Source organism: Scatophagus argus, chromosome 23 (genome assembly GCF_020382885.2).
Source record: "Scatophagus argus isolate fScaArg1 chromosome 23, fScaArg1.pri, whole genome shotgun sequence".
Lineage (NCBI taxonomy): Eukaryota > Metazoa > Chordata > Actinopteri > Scatophagidae > Scatophagus > Scatophagus argus.
The window spans coordinates 2,057,467-2,075,189 of record NC_058515.1 but is presented as its reverse complement, the minus strand read 5'-3'; the positions used below and the strand labels follow the sequence as shown (position 1 = coordinate 2,075,189).

Here is a 17,723-nt window from a genome sequence, read left to right as displayed (position 1 = left end):
GAGGTTATGTCTAGACAGACTGCTTCTTGACTGAATCAAACCTACCAAGCATGACAGAGCACCGGTCTAAAGCTCTTTCACCAACATAGTACATTAAACATTAATTTACAGCGTCACTGTCTTTATCTGTGGAGGGCAAGGAGCTTTATCAATAATGCAGACCACCCAGTCACACACGCACCCACACACACACACAAAAACTGTAAGAAAATTGGCCCAGGCTGGGAGCATCCCTACCACTCCCAGTTACCAAGGAGACAAGCATTACCTTCTCTGCAGGTAACCATGACAACTAGGCTTTCTGTCTGTACAGCAAGCAAAGTAAGCACAGGAAAACACAAAGGGTGTCACTTGTCTATCAATTGTCTACTGTTTAAATGGATGGTAGAGGTATGCTGGATCTTTAGGGGTGTGTGTGTGTGTGTGTGTGTATGCATGCTTGTTCGAGTGTGCAATTGGAATTCTTCTGAAAGACAAATTCACATTATGAGTTATGACAACAGTCAATGGATATGTGAAATTTATTTTTTACAGAATAACACACACACACACAAACTAATACATTTTGTCCATATAGTCATCCTCCCAGGTTTTCATCAGAATCTTCAACAATTATTGCAACTTGTTTGTCAGTTAGCTAGTTTGCAATGTTGCTCTTAAGTATTATCTTTGCAAAAATCTTCCATATGTCCACACTAGTAAGTGGTAATACTGGTGTACAGGTAATACAATTAGCTCCAGTGCTAACACTTCATACTTCAAGTGGACTAAAACTTCTGCTCAATGGAAATATACATGTTAGTTGGATCCATACTAACACTTACGTGTACAAAATTGTGATTTTAATATATTAACATTATTTAATGTCATGAAATCATCATAGAACACCACAACCAGCACACAAACAAATAGATCTAACTCACAGTCTGCTTACTAAACTGGACTGTATCTCAACAGCTTTCATCAGGGTAAATGGTTTATCATGACCACTATTGTAAGCACTCTAGCATTTGCATGTTAAAGTTCAGTCTTAAGGGGACAGTTGTTTGACAAAACAATCTTAGCTCAATGTCCATAAAACATGTGTGATGTCTTCCAAAGTTCTATAAAAAGATTGTGAGTAGATCTTAAGATTGTCTTGTAAAACCACTGTTTCCAAGGTCAACAATGAACTTTTGTGCTCAGTAAGACATTTTCCTTGGCAGACATTTTAAATAATTGCAGGTGAAGCAACAGTTTAACTGAATTTCAATTAATCATTGTGCAATCATCCCCCGACTCCTAATGCAATACAGTTACTTCTTACTGCTAATAATTTGAAAATCGTGAAATAACTTAAATATCGGGTGTGTTTTCTGAGTAGTTTCTTCACTATCCTTGTGCTGCTGTGACAAAGAGAATTTCCCCTCTGTGTGACTACGAAAAGTCTAATTATCTTATCTTGACTTCTATGTTAGCTACTTCAGCCAATAGTTAATATTTATGGGAGCATGTAACCTAATAGTAATATTTTTAACCTTCAAAAGAGGATATTTGCCCAGCGCAAGAACAGGAATGAGAATATACACAAACATAAGTTGCATCTGTGTCCATGTTTTTCTTGATTGAACAAGTACATTCTATTCTTAGGTGTCAGGAAAGAATAACAGTATCCGTGTTTACTGGCAACTGCACTTCTCCCATAGGTGTCACTCTGTTTGTGTGTGTGTGTGTGTGTTTCTGATATTAAAAGCTCCTTTGGGCTACCTTGCACACCCACTGTTTTGAGATTACAGCAGCACTTCAATCAATGCAACCAATGTCATTCCAATCCACTACACCCCTTACATTTCATTCAATTAAAAAGCTGCTTCTGTTTTCGAGACGTGAGTTGAACCGCAACCTCGTCATGGTGCAAGGGTTTGAGCTCCCGAATGATCCTTGGAGCTATGTTGTTCGGGAAAGTTTTCCCATGGTAGGAGCTCCTGGGGAAAATTGTTCCTAAAGGAGGATCCAGACAAAGCGTGGTTCACGAAGACCACCACCACTATGAAGAGGAAAAACAAGGGCAAGTGTACCCTGCCCAGAGAGTTACCAGGATCCCACTCTGGAGTCAGGCCTGGGGAAGGGGCCCATTGGCAAGTGCCTGGTTGCCGGGCCTTTGCCCAGTCTGAAGCAGAGACATGGGTCTGTCCTCCAGTGGGCCCACCACCCACAGGAAGAGTCAGAGAGCTCTGGTGCAGTGTGGATCGGGCAACAGTCAAAGGCAAGGACCTTGGCGGTCAGATCTGGTTCCTGAAGCTAGCTTTTGGGACATGGAATGTCACCTCACTGGTGGGGAAGGGACCTGAGTTTGTGTGTGAGGGTGAGAGACGCAGGGCAGGTGTGGGGTTACTTAAAGCCCCCCAGGCTCTCTGCCGGCATGTTGGAGTTTACCCCAGTGTATGAAAGGGTTGATTCACACACTATTTACACTGCAAGTCCAAAAAATGATATGAGTAACATGTTGGCAAATCCAGGGTAACAAATTCTGTTTTGTCATGTCCTACTACACTCCTTTAGCATATGAATGAGACAGACCGTACTTTAAACTAGCTCCAATGTAAATTAATTGGTGTCATTATGAGCCAATCAGAGCAACTGCTCAACTTTATGTTGTATACAGAGCGAGAAAGTCCAAGTCCGAGAACGGTGAAGGTTGGGGTTGACCGCCGAGTCACACACACCAACCGCTTTCACCCGGGAGACTTGAGTTTGGAAAACAAAAGTAAGCAGATGTAACTTTGACAACTTAGAGCTGCCCCAAAGGATTACTTCAGCCACTAAGGCCTTGTCGAGGTTGCAGACTGAGGTGAACTACTGGACCAATTCCAAAACTTTCACCACTTATGTAAATACATGGCAGGTTGAAAAAAACGGAATTCCACTACCATATAAACAAGGCATTAAGGCCAGTCAAACACTGTTTGAAAAGTGTCAATTCAAGAAACCCAATTTAAAAACAAACAAAATATGGACAAGCCACACATAAACATTCAGCACCAGATTAAATGAGAGATTTTTTTTTGTCTGGTATTCCCAGCAGCAGCAACATACTGCTAAAGTCATTGCACCACGTTTTAAATTAGCTGCACGAATCCTCATGCTGCTGTGTAGGGATTCTTTAGGAACAAAAATGTCACACTGGCCTTTGAAGGAAGAGGAGAGGTAACAACAGCCGACATGCATGCAAATGAACACTAATACACAAATCACCTCCAAATAAACAGCTCAAACCCTAAACACCTGAACCATTAGTCGACATGCTTTTAACACTTATTACAAGGTAAAAATGAGTACTTTAATGAAAAATAGAAAAATGTATCAGCTCAAACCAAAAGTATCCCATGTGAGAAACAAAAAAGTGCAAGCAGCTTGTCAGTGATAGATACAAAGAACAGTCCTACCATCCATACTCTGACCAATATAAAAATAACTGAGAATTTAAAAGCAAGAGCTGATACTGACTTTAAAGCGCTTCAGAGTTCCTGCTTTAAAAAAAATTCACATCTGTAAAAATCTTCTAAAATACCCCAAACAAGAACACTTCAGGAGTGGCGGACTTGCCAGTGTGGGCTCTTACCAGCATCAGTGGAGGCTGCACAGGAAAATGTTCCACACAGTAGTAGTCTGGCAAAGCATACTGGTTCAGGTTTGACTGGCTCCCAGTGGTCCTCAGGCCCTTGTCTGTGCCACACACCTTACATATCGCTGTGTTGCCCATGGTGCAAGGTTTACAAATCTATCCTATAAGAACCTAAAGGAATCTCAGTGAGTGCATCTGATGACTTTGATAATCCTTTCCCTGTCCCCCCACCCTGCCCCTTAAAAACTTATGGGCTACCATCCAGAAAGGTGACCCCATCAGTTCAGCCAAACTTCACGTCCCTGTGGCCTCAGCCTCAGCACTCCCGTCCCGTGTTGCACCATTTGACTAGACCTGTGTACTGTGTCTGCTGCCAGCCCAGTGCTTGCGCTTCCTCATTGCTAATTCCAACTCTGACCATTGACCAACACCCCCTCCCCACTCCACCAAACAGGCTATTTTTACACCCACCAGCCTAGCTATGCATGTAGAGAGAGGGAGAGAGAGAGAGAGCAGGGAGAGGGTGGTCAGCATAGGGTGGCAAAACAGGAGGGGGGGCATGAGAGACACAGTAAGCATGGATTGATATGAGGCTTACATGTCGTACACACAGCCACATCCTAACAAGTTCTTCACTGTGAGCGAATAAGACACAATGCTTGTAATTCCTGATAAATGTAAGGCCAAAGTAAACCGCGGGGGACTACCATATCGGAAGGTCACATTTACAAAAAAATCGGAAATCAGAACCGGCCAAGGAAATTTCACCCGGTGCATCTGTAGATAGTACGCAGGTTTGTTAAACCACCCGCTTTATTTTCCAAATAAGAGACACAAAAGCGCTCCACTGAGAACCATGATGAGATCCATTATCCATCAATTACACCCCTGCTCAAGACAGTGTTGTGTTGACCAACAAATGCCGCAAGGCTTTTTGCCTTAGTCCAGTCTCCAAAGGGACCTTTCTTTAGCACTGTGATCACATGTCCCGAACTGTTTAATTGAAACAGGCATGGTGTTTTGCTAATGCAGATCTGTGTCAGACTGTAGCCCGGAGCAGAGAGGTATCGATTTAGTTGGACTGAATGCAAATTAAAGTCACACAGACCTTTTCATGACAATAGATTGGTTCAAAGAATTAATGGTATGCTGTTCAATTAAAGCCTCAGACATAAGGTCTCTGCTGCCTCTACATGTCAGTACATGTCTTATCATGTGTATGTTGCATTAAAACCATGTGCATGTATATGTCCTTGTTTGATGGCAACAGGGAGGTAACTTTCTCCATTCTCTTTGCAGTCTTCTACGTCATGACTTAGACAATAGTTTCACTGTGGAAAATATCACCGAAACACTACTCATTCACTGAATATCTTAGCGTAGGGAGAAAGACTTCTCTTTGTTGGGAGTTACAGAAACCACATGAGAAAGCAACTTTGGAGTTCTCTCGGAATTAATGAATAGAAACTGAATAAATGAGCACATGCCAATCACACTTACTAGATCTGACAAAATTACATTGAGCTTTTTAGTTGAAAAAATGCTTTATGAGCAGAACTTGAACACCATTTAAACAGGTTCTCCAACTAGTTCTCCATACACTATGCAGACAAAAGTATTGGGATGGGACTGTTTTTCAATAGCGGAGCTAGGTCCCTTACTTCTAGTGAAAGGAAAACTTGGTGCTTCAGCATACCAAGACATTTTGGACAATGCTATGCTCCCAACTCTGTGGAAACAGTTTAAGGAAGGCCCTTTTCCATTCCTGCATGACTGTTCCCCAATGTACAAAGCAAAGTCCATGAAAACATTGGAAAAAATTGGAAGAATTTGGTGTGGAAGAATTTGACTGGGCCACATTGAATGAAGATTGCAAGCCAGGCCTTTTCATCCAACATCAGCGCCTGACCTCACAAATGCTCTACCGCATGAATGGGCAAAGAGTCCCACAGGAACAATCCAAAATCTCGTGGAAAGCTTTTCCAGAAGAGTGGCTGCCTGTGTACTTAGAAAGTGATGTCATTAAAGTCCTTCTTGGTAGGGTGTCCCAATACTTTTGTCTATATAGTGTAGCTCAAATAGCACTGAAACCAAAATACTGTATAATCAGAAACAGAGCTAAACCTTTCTTGCTCAGAAATCAGATATGATTTATGAGACTTCTTGCCAAATAATAAACAAAACTCAGATCTGCATTCTGCAGCCAAGAGAAAACCAAAGAATTAATTAACTGTGAAGTATTGTATAACTTGGCTGAGCGGAGGTTTTGTAAGAGTGTTGTTTTGAGTTTAGTTTGTAAAATACCTACATTTAACTCAGAGTCTAATAATTCCTCGATCAAATCTTTTATCACCTCTCTTTTTTTTAATAAGAAAGTATTAAAAAAACTGACTATTTGAATATATGGGTGTCTTAGGGACTGAGACATTGTAAGGACATTCACTCCTGAATTGAAGCATGTATGTATGTATAATTGAAAAAGATGCACTCCAAGTATAGAGCCCTTTGGAATGCACATTAAACAGGTATGACTAACTTTATATTATAGTCTTCTGAACCAACATTTACAATGCAATGGTAATGTACATGATAAGAATATCACGGCAAAGCGGGACTCGTGTGAGTGTCTCACACCTCTGAGCCAGATAAATTCTGTCTAATCTAATCTAAACTAATTTTGACTATTTCTTCTTAGCACTTACCACAGGGTATATGAGTGATAAGCACGTGACCAAGGCCTGTCAGGCAAGCCTCTATATGACCTTTAGCTGTGAACCGGTGTAAAACTTTGTGGTCTGGTCCTCTACTGCAGATGTAAGGTGAGAAGAATGACCTGCTCCTCTTGTCAGGCCAGACAAGATGGGGTGAGGTGTAAGCAGATGGTCATGTTTCACAGCAACATCAAGTACATGAATTCCAGTTTGGTTTAACAAGGACATACAGTGCATTGCATGTGAGAGATCTAAACTATTTTAAAGAGTATATACTAAACAGGGTTGTGGTTTTTACATTTGAAAATATTAGCACTGATGTTTTAAAGCACAGAAGGCAGCCTACTGCTAGTCAAAACTTGTATTTTTTCAAGGACAGCTGTGCTATACATCGAGGACATTTATAACACAGGCGCAGGTCATAGAGATCTCTTGTGGAAGTGGAATAGGACATGGAGCCAATGACAAAGAAACGTTTTACACCGTGACACTAAATTGTTTATCTGTCACAGACTGATAAATGTGGCAGAACGACAAGTAGAAGAATCGTGAAGTCAGTACACTGATTCAGTTACACAACAATATTTATATAAAGTTTGCTAAAATTTAATATTAGCTACCAAAACCTACTGGTCACCAGACCACATAAATCCATAGCAAGAGTGCTTATGAATTCAAGTCTTCATTTAGTAAGTAAGAAGTAAGTAAGAATTAAGAAGAAGAATTATTTTTTCTCTCAAACCGTGATTACTCTTGCCTTACTGAATTTTAAGGATCAATTTTTGGCTAAATGACATGGACATTCATGCTGAATGCTAGCACACACACACACACACACACACACACACAGTCAGTACCACTTCAGTTCAGTGTCGTACCATCACTGGTCACATAAACACAAACAGACATGGTCCCTTCCACCGCCTTATCACCCAGAAAGCCTTTTCAGTTTCATTAACCTTCTCCTGGATGTAATTAATTTAACGACTCCTCCAGTCTCCTCTCTAAACAGCCATCATCTGCCAAAACACTCATCCGATTATGGTTGCCAGTCGACAAGGTCAAGGGTGCGTTTGTATGTGTTTCGTTTAAAAAGACAAAGGTCAAATGTGGACCTGTAGTTTATATTCGTTTTTGTCTAACTCATCACAAGTTAAAGTCTCTCAGTCCCTCCTCTTGCTTCATCTCCCCTCCCATGGACAGCTCCCCTCCTCCCCAAGCACTCCTCCTTTCCATCCCCCCCCGTGGGTTGGTAATCCACTGGGCGGTGCAGACATAGACAACAAATGCTTTTAATCTGTGATCGACCATATGGCTCGCTGGCTGTGAGAAGGAGGGGGTATTGGATAAAACTACTTGTACTGCATTATGTTCCCGCTGTGGGGGAAAATGTGATGATGTGTGTGTGTGTGTATGTAGTATGTACAGTAGCTGTATGAAAAGGTTTAGTAGCAGTGGAAATGTTTTAATATGAAAATTCATGAGCTAAATGTGAATGATGGATTTAACACATCCTGTTTCAATGTGTATTCATTTTATTTAGAAATTACAAAAGAGATAAATACCATTTCTTTAGGTTTCCTAGTGTAAATGTACCAGAGTCAAACTAGAATGACTACATAATTCAAGTGTTTTTTTTATTGATGCTAAAATAAAATTACAAGCTATAGCTAATGCTAACTTAAAGCTGAACTAACGCACAAATCAGACATAGAGAACAAACAGGACATGCATGTAAAAGGGACTAACGCAGGAGGGGGTGTAGTCAGTTATCCAAGCAAACACAAATCTGGGATTTAATATTACAGCATACTGTGTCAAGCACATTACTGCCACATGTAGATATTAATCAGTATTAAACACTCTGTCACAATTCTGGACTTGTACATCCATAAGGGTCTATCCATAAGGAACAGACACAAATATTATGAAAAAAATGGAGAAAAAAACAACAACATGAATTCTAGAAGTTGGAGGCCAGGTTGCCATGGAAACACAGATTTGGAAAAGGTTTATGCATGGATTTTTCTTTTGCTACAAAATAAAAGACCTGCAAAAAAAATATAGCTTCTCCTATGTCAAACCTTAGTAAGACTGGCATGTTGCTGATGTTAATATTACTTATTCAGTATAAAGATAATCACAGTCACAGTTTTTTGGATGTCATAACATTGACATCTGGCTTGAGACTCCACTAAAGCGGCGTTGCTATATGGAATCTGTAAATTTTCCTTTGCAGAGGAAGCACTTGTCTGGTGCTTGTAATAGCACAAAGCACAGAAGAACTGGATACTGGATCAAAACATTGCACATGTTCAGTTCAGTGAGGATTGGTCATATGTTGCATATGCCAGAACATTTTTCTAGCCTCCTGGTTTATTTCCTGGTTATGCAGTCCACTCCATCGGGTAAAAAGTTCAAGCAAAGCACTGTCTTATCCATATCTAAATAATAAATTAATGGGCTGTATAGATGCATTTGCACCAAGCTGAGATCTACTCACAATGACAGACAGACCAACCTCCAGATGTGATCTGGCCAATCTGTTTGCATTCTGATCGCAACAAATTTGTGTGCTTTGCACCTGCATTAACATATTTTTCCTGATAGGAAATCCGGATCAAAACCGTCACCACTGCTGACAAATGACTAAATGTTATTGAGACGCTACAGAGATGCGATTTCAGTGTGTGGGGCAAATAAAAAATCTGGATGTATTCTAGGACATGCAGCCTAATTTAAGGATGCTGTACTTTTTTTGCAGCATTTTATTGTGCATATTACATTCTTTGCAAGCTCTTAAAATGAATACGCCATGTAAAATGAGGTCCCGGGTGGGAACTGGCCTGTCGTTTTGAGTTTGATACATGTAGACTAAGGAATCACTTTTCTTCACTTGATTCTGACACGCAAGTAGCAAAATTTCCATACATTTTATGATGATACACAGTCTTAAATAACATTTTTTTTGATAAAATTTTGTTTTCTTCAGTACTTTTTTTGTTCTTATGCATCTTCCTTTTTGTTGTCCTATTATTATGTTTACTCCTGATGTGTCCTGGTGTCCTACTTTCTCCAAGAACCTCCTTAAATTTGCATCACATCTTATTTTCAAAATAACAGTGGCACAAAAGTACCTAACAGCTGGTCAGAGACACAAGGGGAACAAGGCAGAGGCAATGACCTGGATCCCTGTGGTTGGCGTTAAAAATGATTTCACATATTTCTAATCAAATTTTGAGGAATCTAATTTCAAATATCTCTAAACAAAACAAAATCTCTATGTCTCAAACAATAAGACAATAATCACAAACTGGGACAGTGAAATAAGTAACCTTTGTAACCTTTGTTAGAAGGGTGGTTTCCAGTGTTTCTGGAGTACACTGCAGCCTAAAAGTCAGTTATTTGGACTATTTCTTATCCCTTGCAAGTCCACTGACTTTATCCTAGTGCTAATTTACTGTAGTGCACTATTAAATTGATTTTTTCTTAAAATAAAATGCTAATTCATTGTTGATTGGAAGTTAGTTGATTTGCATTAAAAACATGAAAGGGAAATTAAATAATCCAATAATTTTCCTGATGTGAGAAGAATATTTGTCACTGATACATGAGTACAAAAATTAAAACAAATGTTGATTAAATTGTCTTTTTTTGAAAAAGTACAGAGCTTCCAAATGTCTCCACTTGTCAATTCGTTCTGTCTTTAAGGGACTCTTTGAAACCCTCAAGGACAAACAGTGAGTAATCCGAAAACACACACTGATACGCACTTGTAGGTAGCAATGCTGGTGCCTGGAATGGACCCAGCAGGGAAAATTAATCTCAGTGAGCCTCTCTGCGCTTGTGCTGTTTAATTGAACTGGTGTGACTATAACATTGTTTCAAACCTTGCAACTTTAGCATCATAGCATGGTTTCTAAGAGTTCGGTCTTAAGAGGACTTGGGATCCTTGTAGAATTTTGCATCTTAACAAATCTGTGCAAGAGGCGCTAGCTTTTGGCGCCGGCAGAGCATTAAGTTTGAGTTTTGGCTCTCCAAAAGAAGGTTTTGGTACCTCTTATTTATCCTGAGCCAGATATTTTGCTCAGGAGTCCATGGAGACCAAAACAGAGCTACAAGAAGACTGAATCTTGGACTTACATTTATCAGCTAGACACAAACACAACTCTGCTCTGAATGATTGGCCTGAGCCAGGCAGTATAAGGTTTCTTATCTACCTGCAGATTCCTGCAGATTATAATAAGTGTTAGCTGGAAAATGGAATGGATCACAGCGCTGAACAAAGACCATTCAGTGACATCTAAACCCCTGCTTTTGAGAAACTGAAGCATAAACAGATTATACTTATTCCCTAATGCAATCGAACAAGTGCACAGAGAGTAATTTATTTACATATTTTTCTTGTTGTGGTTTTATAGAACCCATTAAATGCACATATGGCCATTTTTGGAATTTCACTGGCTATATGAATTGCCAGTCCACAGAAAAATCAGTTGTGACTACCTTTACGCAAAAAAAGGAGCAGACACTTCCTTTTATCGCAGACTCTTACTGGCCACCGTAATCTGTGGACAGGAAACGGAATCTCTTCATGGGTCAAGTGTGGTGTCAGCTGCCATTTTGATACCAAGATATTGCAAACTTATGTTGAAAAATACATGGAAGATAAGGACATCTGCTGGCTAATTTAAAATGATGCAACATTAGTTTGTGGGTATTACTTGAGATTGTAATGTGTTTTAGACTTAATATTTTACACAACCAGATCAAAAGGAAATTTTTCCAATTACACAAGACGATTTTTGTCTGACTTTACCTACAAGTGAGCACAGTTCATTAAGACCTAAAGTATCTAAATCTTTACTTCTGAGAAAAGACGTTGGGGCAGATAGCTTCCAGGAAGGGTTTGCTCTCATGTTAAGCTCCTTTGGGTGACCTTTCCCCTTGCATTACTAAGCCAGACATTCATGCTCCATACTGTAGCGTACTTCTAACTTTGGATCACAACACTGTGACGAAAGCATCTGACACATCCACTGCTCTTATCTGCTGCAATTTAACATCAATAAATCATCAGATTAACAGAATTCAGTTTTTCAGATTGAATCTGTCAAGAGCTCATAGAAGCCCGAATTGTCAACAATAACTGTTTTGATTAATAAACCGAAAGGCACGCAAGAATAAGGACAGGCCGAAGACGTAGCAAACAGACCATCAAGTTGCAGGTGCACTCAAACTTCAACATAATTTACGAAGACTAGCTCCTGTTTGTAATCTTCCCATTACACTGCCATAGTGCAGTGGTAGTCCATCTCTGCACAGCCAAGGCAGACCCTGCTGCTACTCTCTAGTGGATTCTTCCTCTCTTGGCTGCCATGGCAATAGGATTGGTATCTCTCCTGAACTACAGTGTTCCATAGTGCCACGGCAACCAGATTAGAAATGCTCTAATCCTGGATTTTGCCAATCCCAGTTCAGTATCCAACAGTGGTGCATGCTTAACATCCGTGTGTGGTATGTGCATGCGTGCATGTGTGCGAGTGTGTGTGTAGCTTAAGCGAGCATATTGAGGTGGGGGCATCATGCAGGCAGTGGACATCTTTAGAAAACGTGACCTGTTTTGCTTTCTGCAGCACCAATCTGAGAGTAAACCTTTCTTGATCAGTGATAAAAACTGTTTTTCTAGGACAAATAAAACACTTGTATGTTTGTAGTTTAACTCTGTGGTGTTCAGTACAGGATGAAAATGCAGTTAGCAGAAAAGGTTACTGTAGTATAATGACTGAAATACAGTAAAATGATGCGAACATATCTGTATAAATCTCCAAGATTCATAGATAGATGGAAAGAAGGTGGCGGGGGGTGGTGGTGGATGGTGTTAAGGCAGTGATTAACGTCTCCACCACAAACATTTCCCTGGAAATTACATCAGCTGAGCACCCAGCTGTGGCTTGAGATTAGATGTAAAAAGGGACAGGAGAGTGGTTTTGCCAGCAGGACAGCTAAACAGTGTAACGGAAAGGTGGGAGGGTAGAGCATCCAAACCAACCCAGATGGAATTAGCTTGGTGGAAGTAGAACCATACATTTTCCTGTGGAAGCCATTAATCCAACTCACTTGATTATGACTTTTGTGTGTTTTACTGCAATGTGCCCATTATTTTCAATGGAGACAGAGTCTGTGCAAGCTGTATCAGTGTACTATAAAATTTTTCACCAGTCTTTGTGAACAACATTCAACTAATGAGATTCCTACTTTGACAGGAAGCAAAAGTTGTGGTTGTGTGACCAAGTGTTGGAGTAGTGGCTTGAGAACACAAAGACCTCAGGAAAAAAGACTGAGACAACTGAGACACTGAGTTTTTTTGTTTGTTTTTACAAAATTCTGTCTTAATAAGTTCTGTGTTTCTTTTAAAAATAAATTTGATCATTTATTAACTCCACATTTGTTTCATATCCATCCATTTTCTATACCGCTTTATCTGTCAGAGTTGCGGGGGGGGGGTTGGAGCCTATTCCAGCTGACTACGGCCAAGAGGCAGGGACTGGACACCCTGGACTGGTCACCCGCAGGGCCGACATACAAAGGCAGACAAATCACGCAGAACATGTAAACTCCACACAGAAGGGCCCAGACCGGGATTCGAACCTGAAACCCTTTTGCTATAAGGCGGCAGTGCTAACCACTGCACCATCATGCCAACTACAGATGATAATAAACTAAAGATATCCTATTCTATTTACAAACGGCTTTCACCTTCGGAAGATTTGAGCCATATGTAAGAGCATCTTTTCATCCTGCATTCCAGGTTATGAGAAATGATTACCTAGTGTAAGTATGTGTTTTACATGTGAAACACTCCAGTCAGTCAGTGTTTTGGTGGTAGAAAAGTGTGTAGAGACAGAATAACCGCTTGGACAACCACAGGTGTTCTAATGGGTCTCACAAACACTCTTAAAAGCATGTGGAATAAAATTTTTGTACTCTTATTTTAATATGCATCATGTCCACAAACCTGGTATCAAGCCTAATAACAGAAAAAGCTCTAAATAATGTTCCATTTACTCAGAACAACTAATACTTTGAAGAGGCTAAGACTGAAATGCACTGTGTTGAAACACAAATGGCCATACAAACAACCATGACGAAAATGGAAAATGGATTACTACAACACTGTGGACTACTGCTGTGGATTAGCAGTAGTCCATCATTCTGCTGTTATATTTTAGAGACTGAGCCAGAAACAACAAGAAGCCAGAGAGATGGGGAAGATTAAGGGAGGTGAATTGTGTAATTGTTCAGTTCTTTTCAATTAGGCTCCGGCTGAGGCTTCGTAACAGCTCCTCTGGGCGGGTCAATCAAGTAATTAACTACGAAATGTGAGAGCCAAACAAGTTTGTACAATAAGTTTTCAGTTCGACAGCTGACACTGTTGCCATGGCAACTGCCTCTGTGTGAGAAGTCACTTTTGTCTGCAGTCATGCTGATGTAGAGATTTTCTGGTCATTGTTTTGCACCTGCATTTCTTGATAGCAGGATTTGTATGATACATCTTTTCTATACCACCATCATTGTGTTTCTTTTCGACATATGAGACATGGTATTAGATCTGCTAATCATTCACAGCCTTTCACACTGGACAACAAAACACACAAGCACCTACTAATAGGAACAATAAGCATTCGCTTGCATGTTAAATGAGTCTGCAGTAGTCACAGGTATTTATTGGCTCCAGCTTCAAGCAGTTGTGATGGTAACATGACACCAGGGTGCACAGGCTAGTATTGCTATGATGTGCACTAATTTAAGGATGTTGGCACATACCAATAGATTCCCTTCTACGTTTGTTCATGCAGCACTTTATTGTTCAGTTTTGAAGAGAGGAACTGAAGTAAAGGAGCAAAAGTATAAGTAAAAGTAATCACTGGAACATTTTCCCTGGCCTCCATGTTAGTACCTGTTTGGTACTGTGCATGCGTAACATGCTCCCCCCCTCTATTAGCCGGCTGATGTGCCCTTGAGCAAGGCACTTGCCCCCCAATATGCTCCCCGGGCGCTCGATGCTGCCCACTTCTCCTGTGTGTGTTTCACTGCATGTAATTTGCCAAGTGTTGCATGTGTGTGTTCAACTAAGGATGGGTCAAATGCAGAAGACAAATTCAGTGTGTGTATGCAAAAATATATATACTGTCAATAAAGCTGATTCCTCTTCTTCAACAAAGATGGGAAGGAAACGAGATGGCTCACTCTTTAGCAATTTCCATCATCAAATCTGGGATAATGTGTTTAATTCAGAGTATTATTGATTAAGACTTTGGAAGTAAGATTCAACATCTTCTGAATGCAATCTGTTTTCAACAGGTTTACCTGCTTTTGGTGTAGAAATGGTGTTAGATAGGTATTAGGTCACAGAAGAGACACTGACAAAAAATGGTGAGGGAGAGAGCCCAGGAACAGAAGAAAACAACAACCGTACAGTCAGTGTTTGAAACTGATTCCTTCTTTACTCATGTAATACAACTACAGTATAATCAAAGTATCACCTGCTGTGGTAAACCGAACTGCCACTCTTTCTGTACTGACATATATACACAATTTGGTGAACAGGCAACGTAGACAAGCAACTAAAACAACATTATCACTACCATGGGATATCACTATCTCATTACTAAAGTTAAAACTCACAAATGTGGTGGAGCACAGAGGAATTAAGTTAACTGGCTTGCTTGGCTCGTGTAGCTTTCACAGTGTAATCTATGCCGTCATTACAGATTGAGGTGATAAAGAACCATTTTATTTAGTCTGTTTTTCCTGCACCTTGCACTCCTTTTGTAATCAGACAGGTCTAAAGTAGGACTCTGCTTCATGCATTTCAATGAAGTCTTAAGATTCTCCTCTCTTCCCTCGCACTTGCTGAAGCACTGCAGTACAACCTTGACAAGCGCACCAACACCATGTCGTTTTGCAGGTGTAATACACCCAGAAAGACTGCAAGTAGGCAACATTTTATCATCTTTGATTACACTGGATTGTTAAACATTTTATCAATCGCATTTACCCCTTCAGTATGACTGTCCTCTCCCTCTTTCCCCTTGCTCTCTCTCTCTCTCTCTCTCTCTCTCTCTCTGTGACGTCTAAATCTGCAGTAAAGCTGGATGCTGCTCGACTGTGAAATACACATTCACCTCTCATCTGTCCTGAAGGGCCAAAGGGAAGGTTTCCACAGCTCCTGCTATTTCCCTATGCCAATGAAAAGACAAAGTATGCTAATAAATGTGGAACAAGTGTAAAGTGTCTGTGGATGTTCTTATTTATCCAGGGCATATCTATCTCAAGAAGACTGAATCGAACGTCTCTTTGGAGACGTTTCGCCAAAGCTAGCCTAGTTTAGCCTAGATGAACATGAACTGATGAAGCCTCTTGGATGGGACATGAAATGTCTTTAAAGACACATAACCAAGTTGCTCAGTTCAGTGCAGCTCTGAAAAAGTTGGTTGCAGTATTTCTATGTTGTAGGTCAACTGGTTAATAAACTTACTTTAAAATAAAATGGCTGCCAAGGTTAAGACTTTAGCAGTGTGTCCCAACACATGACATAATGCATGTTTAGCTAACTGGAAAATACTGGTCAAGGTCCTCTAATGTAGCAAGGTACATTAAGAGATATTGTGGACTTTTGGACTTGAAATGCAGAGCAAACACATTTGTTGTCATGTTCTCCAAAGTTTTTAAAAGCAGCTCTCAGACATTCAACTGAATACACCTTCTGTGACATCACAGATTAGGGTGTGGCCAAAGGAGAAACCTTCTTGAATATTTCAACTGTCAGAAAAATATTACAGCAACACTTCTGTGCACTTTGCAGCTCAGTGCTGAATTACTCTTTCACGTGCTTGGACACTAATGAAAAGTGCAGCACAGCCGGTACAGCACATACAAAACAAGAGTGTTTCATCAAGATATATGGCGACATGAGGCTGTGCCATTTAGATTCATGCACACTAAAAAAAAATTCCACGTACTTCATTCGGTGTGGGTGTCTATTAAATCACTAATGTTTGAGGGCACCACTCCTGCAGTGATTCATATGCCTTACTGAGTACTAGTGGAGTCACTGTTAAAGTGGTCAAATCCACATACTGAGAGAGAACTGTACTATTAAACTGCAGCTATTTTAGTGCAGAGGGCCTTCCCCAGAACCCTCAATATGTTGCCCTATATCTTACTGACTTTTGAAAGTTACACTGTAGAGCCAATGACAAGTGTGTGTGGACCTACAGTCATGAATTTCCATCAGCTGTCCGCCCAAAGTTTGCCTTGTCTTTTTTTTTGTGGCAATGCCGAATATCAAGGCTGGGTTCTGGTCATGTTAGTTTTAATGTGGGATTTAAATGGCATCCAAACACAAGGTAACATTTGTTGCTATTTGTAATTTTTGTAATAAATTTAGAGGAGGTCGATTAAAACACAGCTAACAGTCGCTAAATTTCAAAACAAACTGCAGTTTTTGTGAACACAGGAAACACTTGCATTTTGTTCTTTAATCTCATTTTTTAATACTGCAAATATCAAATAATCAAAACTACCACCTTGTTATGCAAACAGATACATGTCATAATCACTACTCTGCTGCTCTGAGTTTCTCTTTTTAACACAAATAAGTCACTTATGCAATGCTTCTTCTTTGCCATTTGTTTATAGTATTATTAAAAGAAATGCCTCAGTTAAAAATCAACACTTCTGTATGCGCATCAAAATAAATGTGTACCAGTAACGGGAAGGATTTTGCCGCTTGATGTGCAATATCTGTTCAGGAGGTGTTCAAATGTATTAAACTTAGGCTCTTCTGTGATTGAAAACAACAAAACTGATGTACATTATCCTGCATTCATCAACACAACAGGTAAACAAGGAAGAAGGGTTGAGATTTTATTAATACAAACACACATGGAGATCATAAAACAGATGTCCAATGTTGTCCCAAAAATCGATCAGATTAATTTTACACACACTATGCATTAATTATTAGCTGTCTGTAGTATAAGATCTGTTTCTTTGTTGTCATTTCAGACCTGAACTTTTTCAGCATCATCCTTATTGTCAATTAATTAAAAATCCCGGCTTTTTTACGTAACTCATGTGCATACAGAATGACGTATTTGAGAGGAAATCCAGTTTTACGTCCGCTCTGTTTATTATTTCATAACAGCATGCTTTAGCCATGGCCTGACCGGGCCAAGCCCTCTTATACCCGCTAAGTACCGTTTAGATGGAGTTAATTGTTTCCCAGCTGGATCTGACCACTGGTGATAAAATTGTGATTTGACAGCAGTGTGTGTGCATGTCGCTGTGATGTAAATGTTTGGCCTCAGGCACTAGCTGGACAATCCACCAAATTGAATCTA

At 40.1% G+C, this 17,723-nt stretch overlaps 1 protein-coding gene across 27 annotated transcripts in view; it reads right to left on the bottom strand.

Moving 5' to 3' along the window:
* Nucleotides 1-17,723, bottom strand: part of ank2b (ankyrin 2b, neuronal) — a 157,841-nt gene that overhangs the window by 73,509 nt on the left and 66,609 nt on the right. For 8 of the 27 annotated variants that reach the window (XM_046380261.1, XM_046380274.1, XM_046380266.1 and 5 more), the window contains exon 1: nucleotides 3,602-4,091. The exons of 3 other annotated variants lie outside the window; for them this stretch is intronic. In XM_046380261.1, coding sequence (XP_046236217.1) covers nucleotides 3,602-3,742 — 141 coding nt within the window. In that variant the 5' untranslated portion in view covers nucleotides 3,743-4,091. Of the gene's footprint in view, nucleotides 1-3,601; nucleotides 4,092-17,723 lie in introns of those variants that run through there. 16 more of the 27 variants (XM_046380285.1, XM_046380275.1, XM_046380279.1 and 13 more) reach the window with 6 other exon arrangements.